We start from the raw sequence: 20,028 nt of genomic DNA on the forward strand, positions 1-20,028 counted from the left end.
TTTATGACACTAGAGAGGGTCACTTAAGGGGACTGGTAGGTTGCTTGAGAAAGTTCAGTTGTTAAGTGAGGTGTCTATGAACCCCAAGGCACTGTTTTCCTTTGGGGACCTGAAGAAATTCAGAAATTTGAATAAGAAAAGGCAAAACATTGCAAAAGTTTCTATATTAAAGTTTCAAGGTAGAGTGACACAAAAATGAACTTCAAGTGACAATGAGGAATGTTATAATTTTTGTCAGTAAAAAATGTTCAGAATTCATGAGATTAAAAATAATGGAATTTCAGGGAATAATATAATGTCTCATATTGTTCAACTTCTTATCTGCCTTTTACACCTTGAAATTCACAATTTTTTAGCTGAAATGGTAAAGAACAGTCTTAAGTTTTCAGCTAACTCTGGAATTTAGGTTCAAAGGAACCTAAGGTTCAGTAAGATCAGGAAAGTTGGCACCTACAATTGTTAAAAAGGAAGCTTGATAAATCTTCAGAATTGATTCTTAAAATCTTAGATAAAATAAAACAAATAGGATTGGGATGATGCTGAAAATGAAACTTCTAAGTTTGACAATGACACTAAAACTAGATGCTGAGCAGAATCAGGCACAAAGCAATTTGCTTCAAAATAATTGCAAACTACTGCATAAGCAACTGAAGCAATAATAATCAGTGACAGTCAGTGCTGAAAAAAACAAAGTGAAAGGTGGGGAAACAAAATCTGTCAACGAAGTACTTTGAGTCATGACATATCCTAAAGAGGACAAAGTTTTGGACTTTTTGAAACTACTCACTTAGTATACAGGCGGCACCGGGAGAATAGAAAAACAAAATCATTATGCTCTGAATTTTCATGACAGTGAGTATAAAATGTAATCTCCAGTACTTCAGAGACCATTTACAATCACCAAACGTCTGTAATTAAATGAGAATGTGGCCAAGCAAAGAAGAACAGAGGGCCAAACTTCCAAAAAAGCTTAGCTTTGCAAGCAAAGTCCCAAGCAGAACACCACCAAAGTTTCCAGATTTTTCCCACGAATTAGGCAAATGCACAGAGAATCCCAGTCCCAAAGTACAAGCAAAACATTTGCATTTGCTTTTACAGAACAGTGGGCAGTTGTAGGAGACTATTTTTTTATTTTTTTTTTTTGTGCAAAGACCCTGAGCTTCTTTTGTTAAATGTGCCTGAGCTGAAGCAGTGAGCGATATTGTGCCCTTCAGCCATGGCCTGAGAGAGGTGCTGTGCAGAGGCCACTGCCAGCCCCTGCGACATCTCCTCTGCCGGAGCAGTGGATGTGCTGCCCTCTGACACGAGGAAAAGCCTTTCTCTCCAGGCAAGTTGTGTCAGGGCAAAGGCAAGCACTTCCCTACTTTCCTTGTACTTAGGGAATGGCAGAGCGAGTCATCTCCCTGTTCTGGGGAACATGGTGCCTGTGGTGGTCCCAGTCCAGCGGTGGACATAACACACAAGGAGTTGTCCTCAGTTCATACATGTGTATACATTCTCCTTATCACACATATCCTTTGCAGGTCATGTAGCAAATGGCTTAGAATAGCATATCAGAGGTTCATATAAATTTGTAAACTCAGCTGCCTTGTAAAGAGACTGCGCTGTGATTCCCTACTTTGTCCTACTGATAAAAAGCCTCAACAGAACTGGCATGAAAACTGTATTCAACCAGCCACTGCCTTTTTCTAAGCTATATCTTCTGTATTTGCTGTAGTATGAACGTGTTGATATCTATGCATTCTGTTCCAGTCTGTTACCCAACGTGTCTACTAAATACCAAATCCTGCTTCTGTCTTCTTTTAGGTGACAGGAAATCTAATGCAGAAGCTCACAACAGATGTTTTCAATTCCCCGACCTTCAGTATAATTTTTTTTTTCTCCTTTCTGTTTTAGTATTCCTTTTTGATTTATTTCCTAAGCTTCCTAAAGCCTGTGGGTTTGCTGATCAAATTTCAAAACATATCTCTAAACTAAAATGAATATTTTTTTAAAGTTAGTTTTGTACACTGCTCTGACAAAAAACAACTTTATTTGTCTCCACATATTGAAGTGTTACAACACTAAGTGGTGGATACTTGCTCATATAAATTGTAACCACTATGGATATCTTCAGTACAACAGAGGCCTCATGAATATAACCTTGAATGCCTCTGGTTTTCTGTTTCTCTGGTTGACTTTGTTGTACTCAGTGCCTTCCTAGTGCTCCAGCCACCAGCAGAATTCTCCAGTCTCAAAGACTTCAATTTTTTAATCACTCGTATTCTTTCCTTCTCTTGATTTCTTTGATCTCATTTAGGACTACTTCATCTCTTCCTCTGTTTTCTTTTTCACTCAGGTTGCCTTTTCTATACTTTATGTAATCCTCAGCTGCCCTCAACTTCTGAACATGTTTCTGAAGGGCAGAGCTGGTTTCACATTGTCCATTTCCTGCATCTTTACACAAACATCTTACACTGCTTTCCACCAGAAAGGTCCTTTGACTTTTCAAATTTCAGTACCTTGTTTGTTTGGGGAAATATTTCCCTCTGAATGAAAATGAAGGAGGAAAAAAAGTCCAAAGCCCTCCTGCTTGTATAATCAGTAGCCTGCTAATTGCTCCTGTTGTTGCTGCTTAAGTACAGGACATTTTGCCTTTTTTATTTCCCGTGTTGCTAGCCCAGTGGGAACGGAGAGTTATGTAGCACCAATGAGTCAGACCAGGTTCTGCACATGCTTGATCTGATCACTGATGCCTTGGCTTTACAGTTATATCCACAGTGTGGCTTGAAAAAATCGCAATGCATTTTCAAAACTGGCTGCGTTTTTCAGGTTGCCATCCTGAGATACTTTCATTGTGATTATCAGAGCTTTTCTGTTTCCCACAGAATTGGTGTCATTACTAACATCTCTGCACTTTTAATCTGGTAGTGAAATGGGACATTATACTAAGCTGCTAAAATTTCATAGGCTGCCACAAAGCTCAGTTAGTGCTGAAGCTGTTTCAGTGCTTTAAGAAATAACTATAAATTAAAGGCTGATAGCTCTTATTTACAAATAGTTCTGTTTATTTCAGTAGAAGTGCTCATATAAAAGATCAGTGTGGAATGCAAAATTTTTAGCTACCAAGTTTTAAAATGAGTAGTTTTCTTTGCAAGAACTGATGATTTCACTGACACCCAAAAATATCGGAAGAGTTAGAAAAATATTCTCAGGGATTGTACTAGAAATACTGAGTCAGGAGCTGCAGACTTTGAAAACTGCATAAGAACTGGATTTTCGAATTACTGATTAAAGAAAAAATATTTGTACATGTGACAAATGTAATATTTAGTGTACTCAACATACAAAGCCCATTTGTAGAAAAAGTAGAATACAAGAAGGTGTGGCAGGAATTTCAAACTTTTCTAGCAAATGTTTTCTCTACAGTCATAACTGAAGTCTGAAACTTCAGACAGTGATAAACAGCTTTAAAACATGCCTGGTCAGTGATGAAATACTCAACATGAGGAAGCAAAAATCTTCCTGAAGCCTTAGATCTGTTTTCCATATTTTTACAAAAGAGCTAGTTTTAAAGATCTGGTTTTTATTTCAGTGTTACTGGAAGTATGTTATAAGAAAGAAGTTCAGAAAGCTTTTGTATATTTAAAAGACGTTCAGAAGAGTCAATGTTCTCTTAGTAAAACCATGTATGTATTTCTTTTAACTCTGATGGAGCAAAATTAGTTTGCATTGAACAATTTAAAATATTTTCTATTTGGTAAAAATAATGTTTGAAATCCTCAGCAATCAGTTGGTGGCAGGAGAATTACAGTCTTGAGAAGTACATGCTTTGAACAGATGCCTAGTTCAAACATGGATATCTGAGGCTGGGTGCCTTCAGGTATGTGTACACTGGAATTACTTGCTTGACTTGGGAATGTATCGAACACCCACAACTACAAAAGCCTCATTAATTGAGTGTGTTCCAGGTGAACTGAATGACATAAGAAGGAAACTCTTAAGACTTTCCTTGGTCAAATTCCAGTCTTCAGTCTGTCAGGCTCTCAGAGGGAAAATAAAACCTACAAAGCCCACCTTCCTGCTCTCATGTCAAGTGCTCTTATCAAATGACTGTTGCCTTTGGCTTTCCTCAGCTGTTAGCAGCTCCTGACATTATCAAAAGCCAAGGCCCAACGTTGCAATAGGGCATGAGGGGTGAGAGCCATCTGCCCTTTGGTGGGATGTGCTGTGTTAAGGAATTTGCTCCAGCAGGAGTCTGCACGGACGTCCCCTCCCACCCTGCACAGGTATCTGTAGCAAGGAGGGTTTGGGGCTGATGGGGCAGTGCAGGGTGGCACTGTCAGAACTGGACATTTCATTTGCTCCTGCATGTTCTCACTGTGAGGTCCAGAGATGGTCCTGGGCAGTCAAAGGGCATCCAAAAGTGAAGAGATCCCTCCAGTTTCACCCTTGCCACCATTATGTTGACACAGAGAGGGGGATCAGCTAGAGCAGACCCACAGAAAGCAGCTGCAGGAGGAGCTCTGACAGGGATTTGTTTGTACGATTTTAACTGGGCTTGCTCCAGACTGTGCTGAATAGCTCCTTGCCCTTCCTTCCTGCTTCCTCAGTCTTCACCTCCACTCCAATTCTTGCCTGCCTTGCATAATAACCCTTAATTTTTTATTATCTTCTGCATAGCTCATTCAAATTGAATAATAACCTGCACAAATGTGACAGTGGCACTGGTCACACTATGCACTTAACTTGTGCTTTATATCTATTGCCCTCTGCTTGTGTTCCTCCTGTGCTAGCTGCAAGCATTTCGTGATAAGGTCTATCTCCTGCTTTGCCTTAGTTCCGTGCCCAAGACAGCATCTAATACTATTGAGGCATTTGAAAAGTCCTTCTTGCTGCAGTACCATGGCAGTTTCAAGTCCACAGTAGGAAGTCAGCACATCATGACATGAGTATTGCCCCATATCTTCTTCTCTGTAGAGTCCTCCTTTCATGGTAATGCCAGGTCTTGCTGACACATGGTAGTGTTTTGGACTGTGGGTTTTAATTGCAAGTGATTGCAAAGTCCGTGTTCTTGCATGCTTTTATCAACAGAAAAAAGAAAGGAACTACATTTTTTCACTGCAAAAGCAGTGTTTCCCTACCCAAAGATTTCAAAGCTGGTCACATTCTTGTTTTAGGGAAAAGCATTCCAGTTGTTGTCTTGATTCTATAAACGTTTCTTTCTTTCTTGCATAATTGTCATGGGCAGCAAAGCTGGAATAATTTGTGTGTTTTTCCTTTTTTTCCTTCTTTCTGTTTTTATATCCTTGACAAGCCAAATATGCAAACAGCATTTTTAAATGGCATGCTGACATTTATCACTGTCTTTTATGACACATTTCTCAATGATGATATGTGTTATACCTATGGGAGTTTAGTCTATTGGTTTTCTTGGTTAACTTAATACTGGGAACTTTGGATATTGCTCAGGTCAGCCAGGAAATAAATCAATACGATCTGGTTTTCTCTTATTACAGAACAATGTGTATCATTTTGCTTTATTTAGTCCATGCTCTCATTTTATTAGATTGCAGAGAAACATAAATGGTGTCTGTTTACATTCCTTACTGATTCAACTTGAAATTATGACCAAGTATGGCTGGAGTAGTCTATAAAAAGATACGGTAGTTTCTGGCTCTCAGACACATCAAGGTGTTTCTGGAAGCTCAAAACCCAGAGTGCAAATCAGTATAGCCTTCTCGATGATTTTGAAACCTCAAATCCTTTGAAATAGTTGGCAACTTGCCTGTTGCATATTTACAGTTACACAACTCTTCCTCTGTGTGCCTCTTAAAAGTTCCTCCTTCCTTTTCTCTTTAAGTCCCTTGGCAGCATCAAAACAGCTTCTTTCCCTCTCAGTCTTTTCCCTCTCCCCAGCCCTCCCCTCTCTAGCTCTCCTTCTCCTTGGTCTGGCACATTGTTTTGTGGAAATGGGTTGTTTTGAGTTCACACTTAGTTTTCCTGCTGTTTTTCTGGGAAGCTGGATGTGGCACAAAAGATATGGGAGCAGCTTGAAGGAAATGGGTTTGTTTGGGGAAACAATAAAAGAGAATCAGCCCCCTTACCTCTCCTGTGTGTTTGAAGGCATAGCATACAGTATGTAAAGACATTTGGGAGGTCATTGAAAAGTACAGTCAATATCAGAGCTGCAGGGCATGGGTTTAGTAAGAGTGATAATGTTGGTAATCACTAGTTCAGAAGAGATACTGCTTCAAGGAAAAACAGCAGGATTTTTCTTGTCGGCACATCAAAGATCGCCATGTGTGATCCTTTTCTTCTTCATATCTGCAATGAAAAATGGGCCACAACCTGTTTCTGCTCCATACTAAATTCAGCAGAAAACTTCGTTGCAGGGCCACAAGTTGCACAATAAAGGTAAAGGTTGAATTTGTGAGGTAATTCTCCTACCAAAGGGAAAAAGAATGAAAAAAAAATTGAAAATTTTCTAAAATAAGTGTTTAAATTCTGTAATTTTGGATTTATGCTTTTGTTTAGAAAGACATTGATTAAGAACACAATTTAAAATAAAACCAAAGGTGCATTGGCTTTAATTTTCTCTTACATCTCATGAAACAGGTTTTTGTATACGTGAGGGTTTCTTTTTGTTCTGTTTTATTTGGGGATAAGCAAAGAACATTCACACCAACCTTTGTCTGTCATAGGTGTGAAACAACGTTTTTCTTCTAATGCATCACTTTTGCTACCTTTCCAACTGCAATGTATCTAAAACCATAACAGTCTCTTTGACTGATCTCATAGTTAATACTTGGCATAAAGTAACAATATCCTTACTTCATACTGGTTCAGCAGAGCATGTTAGATATACTTAAACATAAGGATGCACTTTACTGCTGTTTTTCTAAGGACTCTCTCTGTGTTAATCTTTGCACACACAAGAATGACTCAATAATGTGGCATCCAAACCCATACTAATTTCATTAGTCATGTTTTGTGGTAAATGACTAAAATAATGTGTGCTGAAGTATGAATCAAGATATTCATTATAAACAATTATAGGAAAGTATGTTAGGCTATACACTGTAAAGGTTATCATGACAGGAAGTCATATTTTACATACCCAGTGGGCATACTTGGAAAGTTCATTCTGAACTTAGAAAGATTACCCATCTGAGCAATATTCCATATGCTTATAAACTGGGGAACACCATGAGAAGCATATCATACTATATATGTATATATTCAATGTATATATGGAAGATCCAGCGTAAAAAGTGGCTGAGGAAAAGGAACGGAAAGTAATGTAAACAAAAGACTTTCTGTTAAGATGTTGTGCAAAAATGGAGAGCACTCTCAATGTAGTGTATTTTTAAAAAGCAATATCAATTTGCATTTTAATTCCAATTACCTAATGTAGAGAAATCAGTCAAAAATATCAAGAGGAATACAATTGGAAGTAAATAAAACCATCCTTACAAATGAAGACGGCTTAAGGCGTGTTTGCAAATCTATCAAGTAAGGCAATTACTTTCATAAATGTTGAGTATGTTAAGTGTTCTCTGAACAAGAAGGTGAGAATTTTGAATGTGTATGAAGGTGAGCATCTGAGACCTTGTCAGCCTGATGCAGCAGGGGAGAGGATCTCCAGGTCCAGGGGGTCCATGAGGAAGACGCTGACCTGCAGGAAAGCACCTCTGCAGATGCCTGAGAACGGTTCACCCTCCTCTCTTGGTTGATTGCTGTGCCTGGCTGCTGGTTTGAGGGGACCAGCCAGGTTTATGCAGTAACACGCCCAGTAGACACCCTTTTGTTTCCCCACAATTTCTTTGGAGTAGCTAATATTCCATTTGAAGCTAAGATCCCCCATAACTGCAGTCTTTCCAGACAGCAAGTGAGCAACCCGTTCATGGCACGCACATGTGCGCACATGCACAAACACCATACACAAAGGCACGACAGGGAAGTGATGGGTCACCCAGAAGTTAAGTTCATGGCCGTTGTCCAAATGTTATTTCCCTAATGCTCTTAGACATTCATAAAAACCAGAGTTTCATTGGAAAGGAAGCTAATTTGGATGTGCTTTTCAGTTTTGCCCCCTAATATTTAATTATTTCATCAGTGCCATGGCTGTAAAGGTCTCTTCATTCCTTCCTGTACATTTCTCATCACTTTACTGATGTGTTTATCTTCAGTACATAGTATACCTTACAGAAAAGTATTTTAAAGCCTGAATTATTTTTACTTTAAAGTTTTCTCAGAGACTGAGGATGGGATTATCTAAAAATGTGTGTGTGTGAATGTATACTTGTGTGTATATATATATATAACGGGCATATAGAATTATACATACAAATATATATGTGGTGGATCAACCCACTAGAGTTAACAAATAGTGAATTTAGTATAAATGTAATGTATAATCCTATAGTTTTGGCTAAATGATAGGCTAAAAGCTACAATTTTACCCTCTTGTGAGAACACTGGTCAAATCTTTTGAATAAAGCAGAAAAAAAATAGTGATATCTTTATGTAAAGAATTTGCTCAATAAAGTTACCAGGACCAAAGTACTGGGGCAGTTACCATGTTCAGGCAAAGCCTTGAGTCCTGGACAGGTGACTAACTCCAATAAACACTACAAGGAGGGCTGGAAGGAGGATCTAGGGAGCTACAGTCCTGTCAGTCTGACATCGGTGCCAAGGAAGGTCATGGAGCAGATCATCTTGAGTTCTATCACATGGTACATATAGGACAACCAAGCGATCGGATCCAGTCAGCATGGGTTTATGAAAGGCAGGTCTTGCTTGACCAACCTGATCTCCTTCTGTGACAAGGTGATCCACTTAGTGGACTACGGAAAGGTTTTGAATGTTGTCCACCTGTATGTTAGTAAAGCCATTTACACTGTTTCCCACAGCATTCTCCTGAAGAAACTGGCTGCTCATGGCTTGGATGGGCATACGCTTTGCTGGGTAAAAAAATGGCTGGATGGCTGGGCCCAAAGAGTTACGAATGGAGTCAAATCCAGTTGGCAGCCAGTCATGAGTGACATTCCCCAGGGCTCAGTATTTGGGCCAGTTCTGCTTGATCTCTTTATCAATGATCTGGACAAGAGGATTGAGTGCACCCTCAGTAAGTTTGCAGATGACAGCAAGCTGGGTGGGAGTGTTGATCTGCTGGAGGATAGGAAGGGTCTACAGAGGGATCTGGACCAACTGGATCGAGGGACTGAGGCCAGTTGTATGAGGTTCAACAAGGCCAAGTGCTGGGCCCTGCACTTGAGTCACAACAACCCCATGCAATACTACAGGCTCAGGGAAGAGTGACTGGAAAGCTGCTTTATGAAAAAGCACCTGGGGGTGTTGATTGACAGTCAGCTGAACATGAGCCAGCAGTGTGCCCAGGTGGCCAAGAATGCCAACAGCATCCTGGCTTGTATCAGAACTAGTGTGGCCAGCAGGACTAGAGAAGTGATCGTCCCCCTATACTTGGCACTGGTGAGGCTGCACCTTGAATCCTGTGTTCAGTTTTGGGCCTCTCACTACAAGAAAGACATTGAGGTGCTGGAGAGAGTTCAGAGAAGGGCAACAAAGCTGGTGAAGGTTCTGGAGCACAAGTCTGATGAGGAGCAGCTGAGGGAACTGGGCCTGTTTAGCCTGGAGGAGGCTGAGGGGAGACCGTGTCACTCTCTACAACTACCTGAAAGGAGGTTGTAGTGAGTTGGGTGTCAGTCTCTTCTCCCAGGTAACAAACATTAGGACAAGAGGAAACAGCCTTAAGTTGCACCAGTCTTTTCCAACCTAAAAAATTCTGTTGTTCTATGATGCTATCATTCTAATTCTTGAAGACACACCATTCAAACTGCTGGAGCTACCCATGATGCCAAAGACGTTAAGAGGAAATACAGAAAGGATAGAATTCCATGCCTAGAATGGGATTGGTGTCTGGTATTTGGCAGCTGTTTTGGCACCAAGACTCTTTCCCTATATATTTTTGATCTGCTAGCAGGACTTCATAGCAGGTGTGGCATGCAGCCTCAGTTCAATTCCAATTGGGCTGCAGTCCACTTTAGAAACTTGCCACCTGTTTTGCCAAACAAATCTTTGCTTGATAGATTGCTGAACAAAGCAAAACAAAACAAACACTCACAGATATTCATATTTTTTAGTGAAGTGGAAGGTTGACTGCTCTTTCAGATTGATAAAGTCCTGTACTAGAAAAGCAGTGTAGAAGCAACAGCCTAGCCCTGGGCTGCAGTGAAAAGGAGTTTTATATCAAAGTTTTCCAGTTTTCTAGGCATTTTGAAGCCCTAGAAGTTAACAGTGAAGAATGGAAGAGGAAAAATCTTCAGATTTTCAAAGTTCATAATCAACAATACCATCAAGATGAAAAGGAAGAAAAGTCTATTGTATTGACTGAAAAAATAGTCATTCAAACTTCAGCACTACAGCTCTTTATATGGATGGAAGTGCTAAAATAAGCATACAAAGCTAGTTTCTTTAAAAATGAATATACAATATACAATCTGCAGGATACAATAGTATTGTTTTCAGCATTGGTGATTTAAGGTTGACATAATCATTCAGGAATATGTATTCTGAGCCCAACTGATCATTGTGCTGTTCCAGCCCTGCAGCCACCTAAACCCATTTGTTCAGCTACTGGTGCAGTAAATAAAACCTTGTGTTGCCTCAGCCTTGAAATAGTTTACCAGCATTCTACTCATGCAGAAGAAAAAACCTAACTGTTCTCATCACTGCATAGCACCTGGTTGTCTGCTTTATTCCTTAGGCTTTCTGATACAGTCCTGTGAATTCTGAGGTCTGCTTTCATTCAGAAACCTGTGGCAGTTCCTTGGTGGTTGTACATAGGCAGATCTTCTTCCAGGTGTACACCTCTTGCAGTCACACAGGCATTGAACATGCACTGAAATGGATGCAGGATAGAGGCTTTCATAATTGCATTTGAACAAGCCCGCTGCATTGCTTTGATGGTGGCCAGCACATGTGACATGTATGAAAGAGTTCCCTATTTTCATTTATTAACTCTTGTTTGGGGTTAAACTATTCATTTGCACTTTACTGTCAGATGAAGACTGCAGGTGAAATAATTGATTGTGAAATGGCAGCTCTTAAATCAGGTGCTCATGGACATTGCCTGATCTCTGGAAGTTAGCGGTTCTTCAACTCCACTCAGTATGATAATTTCAGTGTGTGAGATTCAGGTGGTCCCAAATACAGCACGGAGCTTGGCATGAGGGAGGTGTTATATGTTTGCTAAGCTGAGATCTATTTTTAGTCATTCTTACTGAAGTTTCCCTATCTGCAATTGTGGAATGGCAATATTTTATTATCTTATGAAGCACTTGGAGTCCTGGAGTTGAATGCCTTGTGCTATAAATATTACTCTGTGATGAAAGAAGGTGATAAAAATACCCTGGGCAAAAATAGTGTTTGCTGACATTTCAGAAATGACAGTCTGTATATTAGAAGTTATGATAAAGCACCACAGTCTACACCGGAGTTTATAATGTTTCAGAATTTGTTCATTAAGTCACAAAATGTTAAACCTTCAGGCTCACTCGTGAGGCCTCTGTTCACATTACTAGTCCTAGTGAAGCCAGAAGAATGACTTACACAAAGAGGGCTTCAGGATCAGTCCTTAAACATCTGTTGGTTTTTTCTAGAAATTCATCTAGTCTGCAATTTCATAACATCATTTTGATGGATGCTTGATTATTCTTTTTTTTTTTTTTTTTTTCAAGTGGGACTGCAGCAGTGTCTCTCCTTTGCTTCCTAGCATCCTTTGTATTTTTGTCAGCAAAAGGTGAAGGTATCAGATAAGTGGCAGCACCAGGCCTGTGTTTGGATTACCATGGACTATCCAAGTGCTGTCTGCAAACAGACAGAGTATGTTAGCTGAACTGGCAGTAAGATTCTAATGGGTGGAGGTGAGGACAACATCTGTCTTTCCTATCTTGTACTTGCCAAGGCTTTTTGTTGTTCCTGAACTCTCTCATGAATATAATATGTGGATTTTTGTCTGATCTAATGAATCCAAGACTCAGAGATTTAGAAAGAAAACATATTCCAGATGTGTGCTGCAATTCCTGACTCAGGTGACTGTATTTTCAGTAGTAACCTTTTCCAGTATGTTCCACACACCATATTGAATATCTTGTGAAACTGCTTCTTTTGTGAATGGTCAGAAGAGAGATGTTAAGAGCATCATGATTAATAAGCTATAGCAAGGCTAAAACATCGATCATTTCTCTTTTGTTTCACCGATTATTGTTGGATGCAATGAATCCAGGGCTCAATGACTTGGCTTTGAAGCAGGACTGCAAATTTAGTCTGGAATCTCTGTAAGCAGTTCCACCAGAGCTTGCTTTATTGTGCAGTGATGCGTGTTGCAGACGTGAGCAGAGCAGAGTTTCAGACTGGAAGACTGCCCACCACTCCGCCAGGTTCTGGTGTCCAGCCTCGCGTGTGCTCTCTGTTCCAGCATGGAAATGACATTCCTGGCCTGTTTGAAATTAGATTTTAAGTCCAGATAAACAGCTTCCTACAGCATCAGACGATATAGTCTGAGGAAGAACAGAAGACTAGCAAGTGAGAACAGTGACTTGTTAAAGTCTGGAGCGGCTGTACCAAGGTGCACACTGTGCAATCTCGCACACCTGTTCTTTCTTTCAGTTGCAATTGCATGTAATTCAATTGCACACAATTTTAATAATAAGTGTTATCAAATACAGAGGAGATACTGAGTGAAAAAAAAACATGGAAACACTTAATAGAGCTAATTGCATGGTCTTAATCAGAACAGTCTTTCCTCAGAAAATACAGATCCTCTCCAAATGTAACTGTTTATTAGAATGTTTCAGCATCTGCAAAACACACACCAGTGCATTACAATTCATCCTTTTAATAAATGCTTTGGTGAAAGCTTTTGTATAACAGCTTTTTTTCTAATTTAAGAAGAAAATAAGTCCCAGTGTGTCAGAATTCGTCACAGAACAGAGGATTATTTTTCTTGACCAACTGTAGATGTCTGACAAGTGATAGGAAACAGCCTATGTATGAATGGATTGTGGCTGTGTGCAGGTTTAAGCTTGTGCTTACATATGTATTATCATGAAATCAGATTAGAGAAAAAGTAAAAGTTGTTTACATTAATGAGGAGAAATGTCATAGAACTCATCTCAAAAATAGATTATATAAATACAATGACATATGGCAAAGCTAATTAAAAGTTCTCGATTGCAGTGTTTTTGCAAGTCTCTCATAGTCAAGTGTTAACAGCTCCATTTTGGAGCGTGGGAGTGCTGACTCCACAAGCAATGAATGCATTTTACTTTCTGCAGCAGCTCTCAACATACAACGAGAGTTGTTGCTATATTTATATCTCCTCATGCATCCTCCTCTTTACATGTAGTTTGTGCCCAGTGTCCTGGTTTGTGGCCAATGGTTTTCATTGTACTGGTGTGCTTTTGCCTGCTGGTATTTTGGCAGTGAGTAGTGCTGGCCAGTAAGTTCTTGACTTTCAAAGTTCTTGAAGCTTTTTTTGAAAAGCAAATCATGTGATAGATATTGGATAGTCAATGTAGATTAAAAAGATCTACTAAACCTTCTTTATTACAGAGATTAAGCACTAAACCATGGAAATATTTGAAGAAATGAAAAACAAAAACAGAACTGAATATTTTGATATATACATATATACATACACATTCAATAAGTGTACTACCTGGAAACAGGATTCCATTTGATTGCTGTACAAATGAATAGAAACGGTGTAATTTCCAAAGTGGAAGCTGGGCTGATGACAAGGAGGGATTGTGCATAAATGCATTTCACACAGAAGCTGTCATGTTTGTTTCCGAATCAGAATTAACTTGAGAAAAAGCATCACCAGGTTAGAATAGCCTCCACCGTCTTTTAAAATCCTACTGCAGTGTTTTTTTTCCCGATAACCCCTAGCGCAAGCAAATTATGCTAGACAACTGTACACCTCATGTTCTTCTTCAACCATTTCTTAAGTCTGATGAAGCTTTAGAAAAGAAAAAAAAGGCCTTTGTCCTGAGTTCCTGACATTGAGTATAAAGGACAAATTAGCTTGCATACACTTCTCATGATGGGAACTACTTCAATCATATTTCCTGTAACTTCATGTTTCTAGGCCAAGTAATCTTGCATTTGATTGAATAAACACCTTTGTCCTAATGACTTTATGCCTACTTTAGAGGCATTGCTGTGCCTATTGTTCTACAAATTTGTCATGGAGGTTTTGAGGGTTTTCGTTTGTTTGTTTGTTTGGGTTTTTTTTTTAAACTTATCAGCGAAGTACAGGCGAAAACCAAATAGAGAAGACATTTTCTTATTTTATCGGTAGTATGGAAAGTCCAAATGAGAAGCCAGGTTATGAATAGTACAAGCGATTAAAAAATAAAAAGGCTTAATAAAGAAACAGATTTTAATGTTTTGCTGGTGATGTCATGAGATGAAGTATGTGGAGAAAGGAAGATTAAATCAAGAAGATTCATGTCCAGTATTGACCTCGGATAATATTAGCAACAGCTCTGCTTCAAGACTTGCATGAAAGACTTTTCCCACCTGCCACTGTAAGCAGTGTGTGTTGCTTTCTTCATATTACATTAATATAGACACTGGTTACTGGAAATTAAAGGCTTCATTTCTGAGATGTCATCAGAATATGTTACTGTCATGTGAAATCCAGGAAGATGACCCATCCACTACTAAAATTATTACCATAAAGGTACAAAACTTGGCAAGATTGAAAGGAGCCTCGTAATGCATCTATTTTATATTTATTAATGTTTACCTTGCTTTTTCTCACTTACTACTTCAGGTTGCCAGACTGTTCCAGAAGCAACATTAATATGGATAAGAAAAAAAATTAAGATGTTAATGAGTAAGGAAAAGTATTTACTAAAAAGAGAACTGGCAACCATATGTAAAAAACCCTTGCCAAACATTGTCAGTGTTGATAGTCTTGTCTACGTTTCTATGTGGCCAAACTACGTGTCTGTTCTTTATGATAGTGAATGCTGGAAATTTTTATATTACAATTGGTCCAGGAACTTGCATTTAGAATTACAGCAGCAAGCACATTTTGAAGTACTTGTATATAAGAAAGAAATACCCAGACTGTTTTGTGTCAGCTGCTCAATACAGTAGATTGTTGTTAGAGTCTTCCTTTCACAGCTTATGTAGGGTTCAGACTTGAAAGCTTTAATTAATAAAGAGAAATCAAAGAAAGACGAGATAAAACAATGCATGTGAGGAGCAGCTGAAGGACATTTTCTGTCTGTTTTGGGTGATACCAAATTATGCCAGTTATCAAGTATTCTTGTATAGCTGAGAAATGCTTCATGTTTCTTGATACTATTTCTATGCTTTCCCACACTGAGTTTCACATGAGATTATATCAGGTTGTATGACCTCTGATTCTTCAGCATCACTGTGTCTTGCAAAGCCAGTGGATGCAGAAATGCCTGGTCCAGAAATTCTCACCTTTTAAGATCGCTGAGAGGAAGAAAGGCAGAAGTTGCCATGCCTGGACACAGAACTCCCACCCATGTGTTGCAGATAGCTCTTTCCTGTGTGTGAGGATATGCAGGTACCACATATTTCACCCATAGTGGTTGCTAGTAGATTGACATCAATGGTCTTGGCTGCATTTGAAGGAGAAGACAACCAGTATGACTGCCTGAGTCTGGGCTGTCTGGAGTAGTTGCAAAACAGATGCTAAACATAATTTAGATGTTTCCCACACTGAAACCTCAATCTTACTTACGTGCAAGTAGAGAAAAGATGGTTAAGGAGTTGAGGAGGGACTAAGGCTAACTCTAGTTCAGATCATGTTCTCTAGTTATGCTGACTCTTCAAAATTATGCAAAAGCTTAGATGGCCAGTTCACCTTTGCAGTGTGCTCAAGGGAGGGGCGATACATGTCCTACTGTCCTTCAAGACAGGCCAGCAAAGATCAGTGAGGACTTGGAGTAAAATTTCAGACACACTCTCTTTTGTAAAGTACACATTAATAAACCTTCCACATAAGGGCCAACCCAAGAGCATGAAAAGTTGGCAGAAACTTAGTTATTCCTACAGACCCTCTACAGACCCGTCAGTGTGCACTGATAACTAACATGGAGTGCAGGTGAGTGTTTGATATTAAATCAGAACAAAACTCTAGCTAGGTAACTGAGGGGTTTTTTGCTCATTAATAACTAGGCATTTTTTTCCTGAAAAGTGAAGTCTGAGTCTGTCTCTTGGGTTTATTTACGTTTGGCTTGGTTTTGCCATAGTCTTTTAAATACTCACACAAATCTTATTAATTTCGCTTGTATTTCCAGTAGTTGCTGTTTTGCTCAGGACTTTAAAATGTACTTGCCTTCTTTATGCAACATATTAGGTATCCATGGCTCAAGCAGTATTTACTGTCATTAGTAATGCATATAAATATAAAACTCTTTTTTTTTTTTTTTTAAATTTATACTTATCCTAAGCATTCCTAAATTAACTTACATTAGGTAGAGTCTGGGTTAATAGGAACCAGAATATATTTGCTTTCTTTCGCTTGTGTGGGGGAGGATGAGAAATATATCTACTATATAATGTTTGATGCCTGTTCGAAAAAGTCAATTAGTAAATGTTCTACAGATTACAATATTCTGCCTGTTGTATTTGCAACCTTGTATTTGCTTTGTCTCATATAATTCACACTTTCATTTATTTACGGGAGATAGCACTTCCAAAATTAACATTTGATTATATGTTTTTTGGCTCATGTATTAGCTCTACACTGGGGCAGAAAAGAGGGAACTGTGCAGTAAATAGTCTCAGGCATGGGATACATTGTGATCACCTGGCCAGGCTGTGTGCATACACACACACATATATATATATACATATATTCATGAAAAAGTTGCATAGACTGTTGAGAAAGAGCTTTCTGTTTTCCTTCCAGTGTAACATTTTCTTTCTTTAGTTCTTGATCCCTGCTACTTTATCATCCAAACATATCAAGACCCCCTGCTGTCCCTCAGCCCACTATAGCCAGAGAGCAAACTTTGGGGAGCAAAGGATCAACAACCATCTCCCCCCATGCCTCCTTGAAGAGCAGGACCCAGTTGCAGGCTTTCCCAGAAATGTGCCATCAGAAAAGCTTCAGACTACCACCAGCAGCAGCAGTTTTTAGCACAACCTGGCAGGCCAGTGACCCACAGGAGTCTGAGAGGCAAGGGAAAAAGGAGATGTGTAATTTTGTCATCCCTTCTGTCTCGCAGAAGCACATTCACACCCCCAGGGATCCAAGAAGCAGAAGTTCAATAGCGAGATGCAGACTGGGGGAAGAGCATGAAAAGCAAGGAGGGGAGCTACCTGGAGAGTTAATATTAATAGTGATAGCTTGACAGTGACCTTAGAACTCAAATGATATGCGAATAGCAGTAATGAAATGGTGCAGATCGCTGTCTGAATTTTGTGTCCTGACCTGTGGCAGGAAGAGTTGGTGTTAGTGATTCATTCACGAGCCTCATGGCATTTGGAGGGCTGCTTGAGATCCCATTCCCCAAGCCCAGAGATTAAGGGGCGATCTCAATTTTCATGAGAAGTAATAAGAATAAAGTGATGTTCCAGACCTTGCAGTTGCAGAGAAAACTGAATATTAACAGAATGCACCCCAAGGGCTCACAAACCAGGCGAATGAAAAGAATGACAAATGTATAACGCCTCATAATGAACAAATACAACTGCTGACTTTTAAAGCAGCATTCAACCGCTGCAGTTTGTGCAAAGCCCTCTTGCAGCTGCTGGGGAAGGGAAGAGCCTGCAAGCAGCCACCCGGCTTTCTGCAGTTGGAAGACTCCCATGTCTCTGTCTCTTTTCTCTCTCCAGTGCATCCTCCTCTGTTGACAGGGCCACACGGTTTTATCATGCTGCCATCAGCCATCAGCAGCAGAGCTGGCAATTGTGTAGGCCCACACACGCTGCCTCGCGAGGGTGCGGTCATGTGTGAAGCACCCTGCTCCAAATCTGGCTCGAGCTCCTCCTCCACACCCATCCTTGGCCCCCACATCTCCAGTCATCGCCAGCTGGATGCCTCCATGGCTACTGTCATCTGGCGTGTATGCCAAGCCTCTTCTGCCGGCGCAGTGCTGGGGCTTGCTCCCCAGCTGCTGGCAGGGGCCGTGTAGGAGGGAGCAAGGTGCTGGGCTGCCCCTGTCCTGTTTCATCTCAGGGCAGAGCCATAGCACCAGGGTGGGAAGAGGGAGTTGTGCTTTGGGTTACACCCTTACACCCCGTGTTTACCCTAAGTAGCCCATGGAGGGGAGGGCTTGCCTTGGAGAGTTGGTTTTCATAGAATCATAGAATGTCCTGAGTTGGAAGGGACTCACAAGGATCATGGAGTCCAACTCCTGTCCCTGCATATGACAACCCCACAGTTCACAACATGTGTCTGAGGGCATTGTCCAGTCTCTTCTTGAACACTGTCAGGCTTGGGGCCATGACACCTCCCTGGGGAGCCTGTTCCAGTGCTCCACCACCCTCTGGGGGAAGAACCTTTTCCTAACATCCAAACTAAGCCTTTCCTGGCACATCTTCCTGCCATTCCCTTGAGTTCTGTCACTGGTCACCAGAGAGAAGAGATCACGCCTACCCTTCTTACTCTCCTTGGAGGAGAAGCCCCAGAAGCCTGTGCAGCACTGGGGTCCAGCAGAAGGGTGGGAGCCCAGACTGGCTCCCTTGGCCAGGGAGCCTCGGCTTGAACAGAACAGGTCTCTGTGACAACATTAGCCCTTCCCACTGTGTTCCGATGGGTCCAGCGGGTACACTGCCTGCTGGAGCCAGGCTCAGACACCACCTCCCTCACATGACTTGGCTCCAGATAATGCGGGGAAGGAGTTGGTGCCAATGCAAATGTGTGACTGTGGGGAGAGAGGGTGACCTTCGCTCCCTCTGGTCACCAGCCAGCCATGATGGCAGCCGTCCTGCCACCAAGGCTCCTGGTGAACCTGCTGCCCCCACGAGCTGTAGCCACAGTGCTGCTGAGGAGACGCTTCCCACAGTGCTGGAGAGGGATGTCCGGCCAGCCAGCCCAGCAGAACGGTTGCCATCAGAAAGCAAGGGCCAGCTGAGGGGGGCACAGCATCCTCTTGGGGCTGGCGGTGGCCACCTCCACAAAAGCCAGTAGCAGATGTGGGCAGAAAGAGCAGGGTCCCTGGATCAGGTTGTGCCCAGCCGTGTCTTGGCTCCCGGTCCAGAAGGGACTTGGCCGCAGTCCCAGAGGAAGGAAGAGGAGCTCCCAGTGAGTCAGCAAGGCACAGCTCTCAGTCGCTTCTCACAGGGGCAGTTCAAGCAGCAATGGCAGCTTGCTTACGCCCCCAGCAGGTGTGGCCTTCTGCATCCCTACTTGGGATGCAAACAGCCTGAGCTTCTCTGCCCACCCTGCCCTCTCCTCCCACCCAGCTCTTCCTAAGTGGTAGCATGTGTCTTCTCAAGTCACTGGCGGGAAGGTCTTCCCAGTGGAGAGGTTGTCCTCCCTCCATATGCTAACGGTGTGTCTGGCACCATGAGTCCTCACCTCCACCAACAGCAGTGCTGTGCCTAAAAAGTCATGAGTATTTAAGTATGAGACTGGCTGTTTGCCTTCTCATGACATGAACAAGCCCTTTTCCCCTTGGGGGATATTGTAATATGTTCTCTGAAACATGGTCACACTGACTTCTCTTCTCTGGTTTGCAGGAAGCATTGTCAGTGGTGAGTGAAGACCAGTCCCTGTTTGAGTGTGCGTACGGATCACCCCACCTTGCGAAGACAGAGATGACAGCCTCTTCCTCCAGTGAATATGGGCAGACATCAAAGATGAGTCCACGTGTTCCCCAGCAAGACTGGTTATCACAGCCCCCAGCCAGAGTCACCATCAAGATGGAGTGCAATCCAAACCAAGTTAATGGGTCAAGGTAATAAGGCCAGTGTTAGCATGGCTCAAGTACACTTTTTTTTTTTTTTTTTTTGTATTGGTTATAG

The 20,028-nt window shown here is 41.2% G+C and overlaps 1 protein-coding gene across 10 annotated transcripts in view; it reads left to right on the top strand.

The window, feature by feature from the left end:
• ERG (ETS transcription factor ERG) overlaps positions 1–20,028 on the top strand; it is a 145,557-nt gene that overhangs the window by 93,580 nt on the left and 31,949 nt on the right. For 9 of the 10 annotated variants that reach the window (XM_082044723.1, XM_082044717.1, XM_082044719.1 and 6 more), the window contains one exon: positions 19,744–19,961. In XM_082044723.1, the coding sequence (XP_081900849.1) occupies positions 19,744–19,961 (218 nt within the window). The remainder of the gene's footprint in view (positions 1–19,743; positions 19,962–20,028) is intronic. The other variant, XM_082044722.1, reaches the window with a different exon arrangement.

The sequence above is a fragment of the Streptopelia decaocto genome (genome assembly GCF_964273445.1).
Source record: "Streptopelia decaocto genome assembly, chromosome: 1".
Taxonomy (NCBI): domain Eukaryota; kingdom Metazoa; phylum Chordata; class Aves; order Columbiformes; family Columbidae; genus Streptopelia; species Streptopelia decaocto.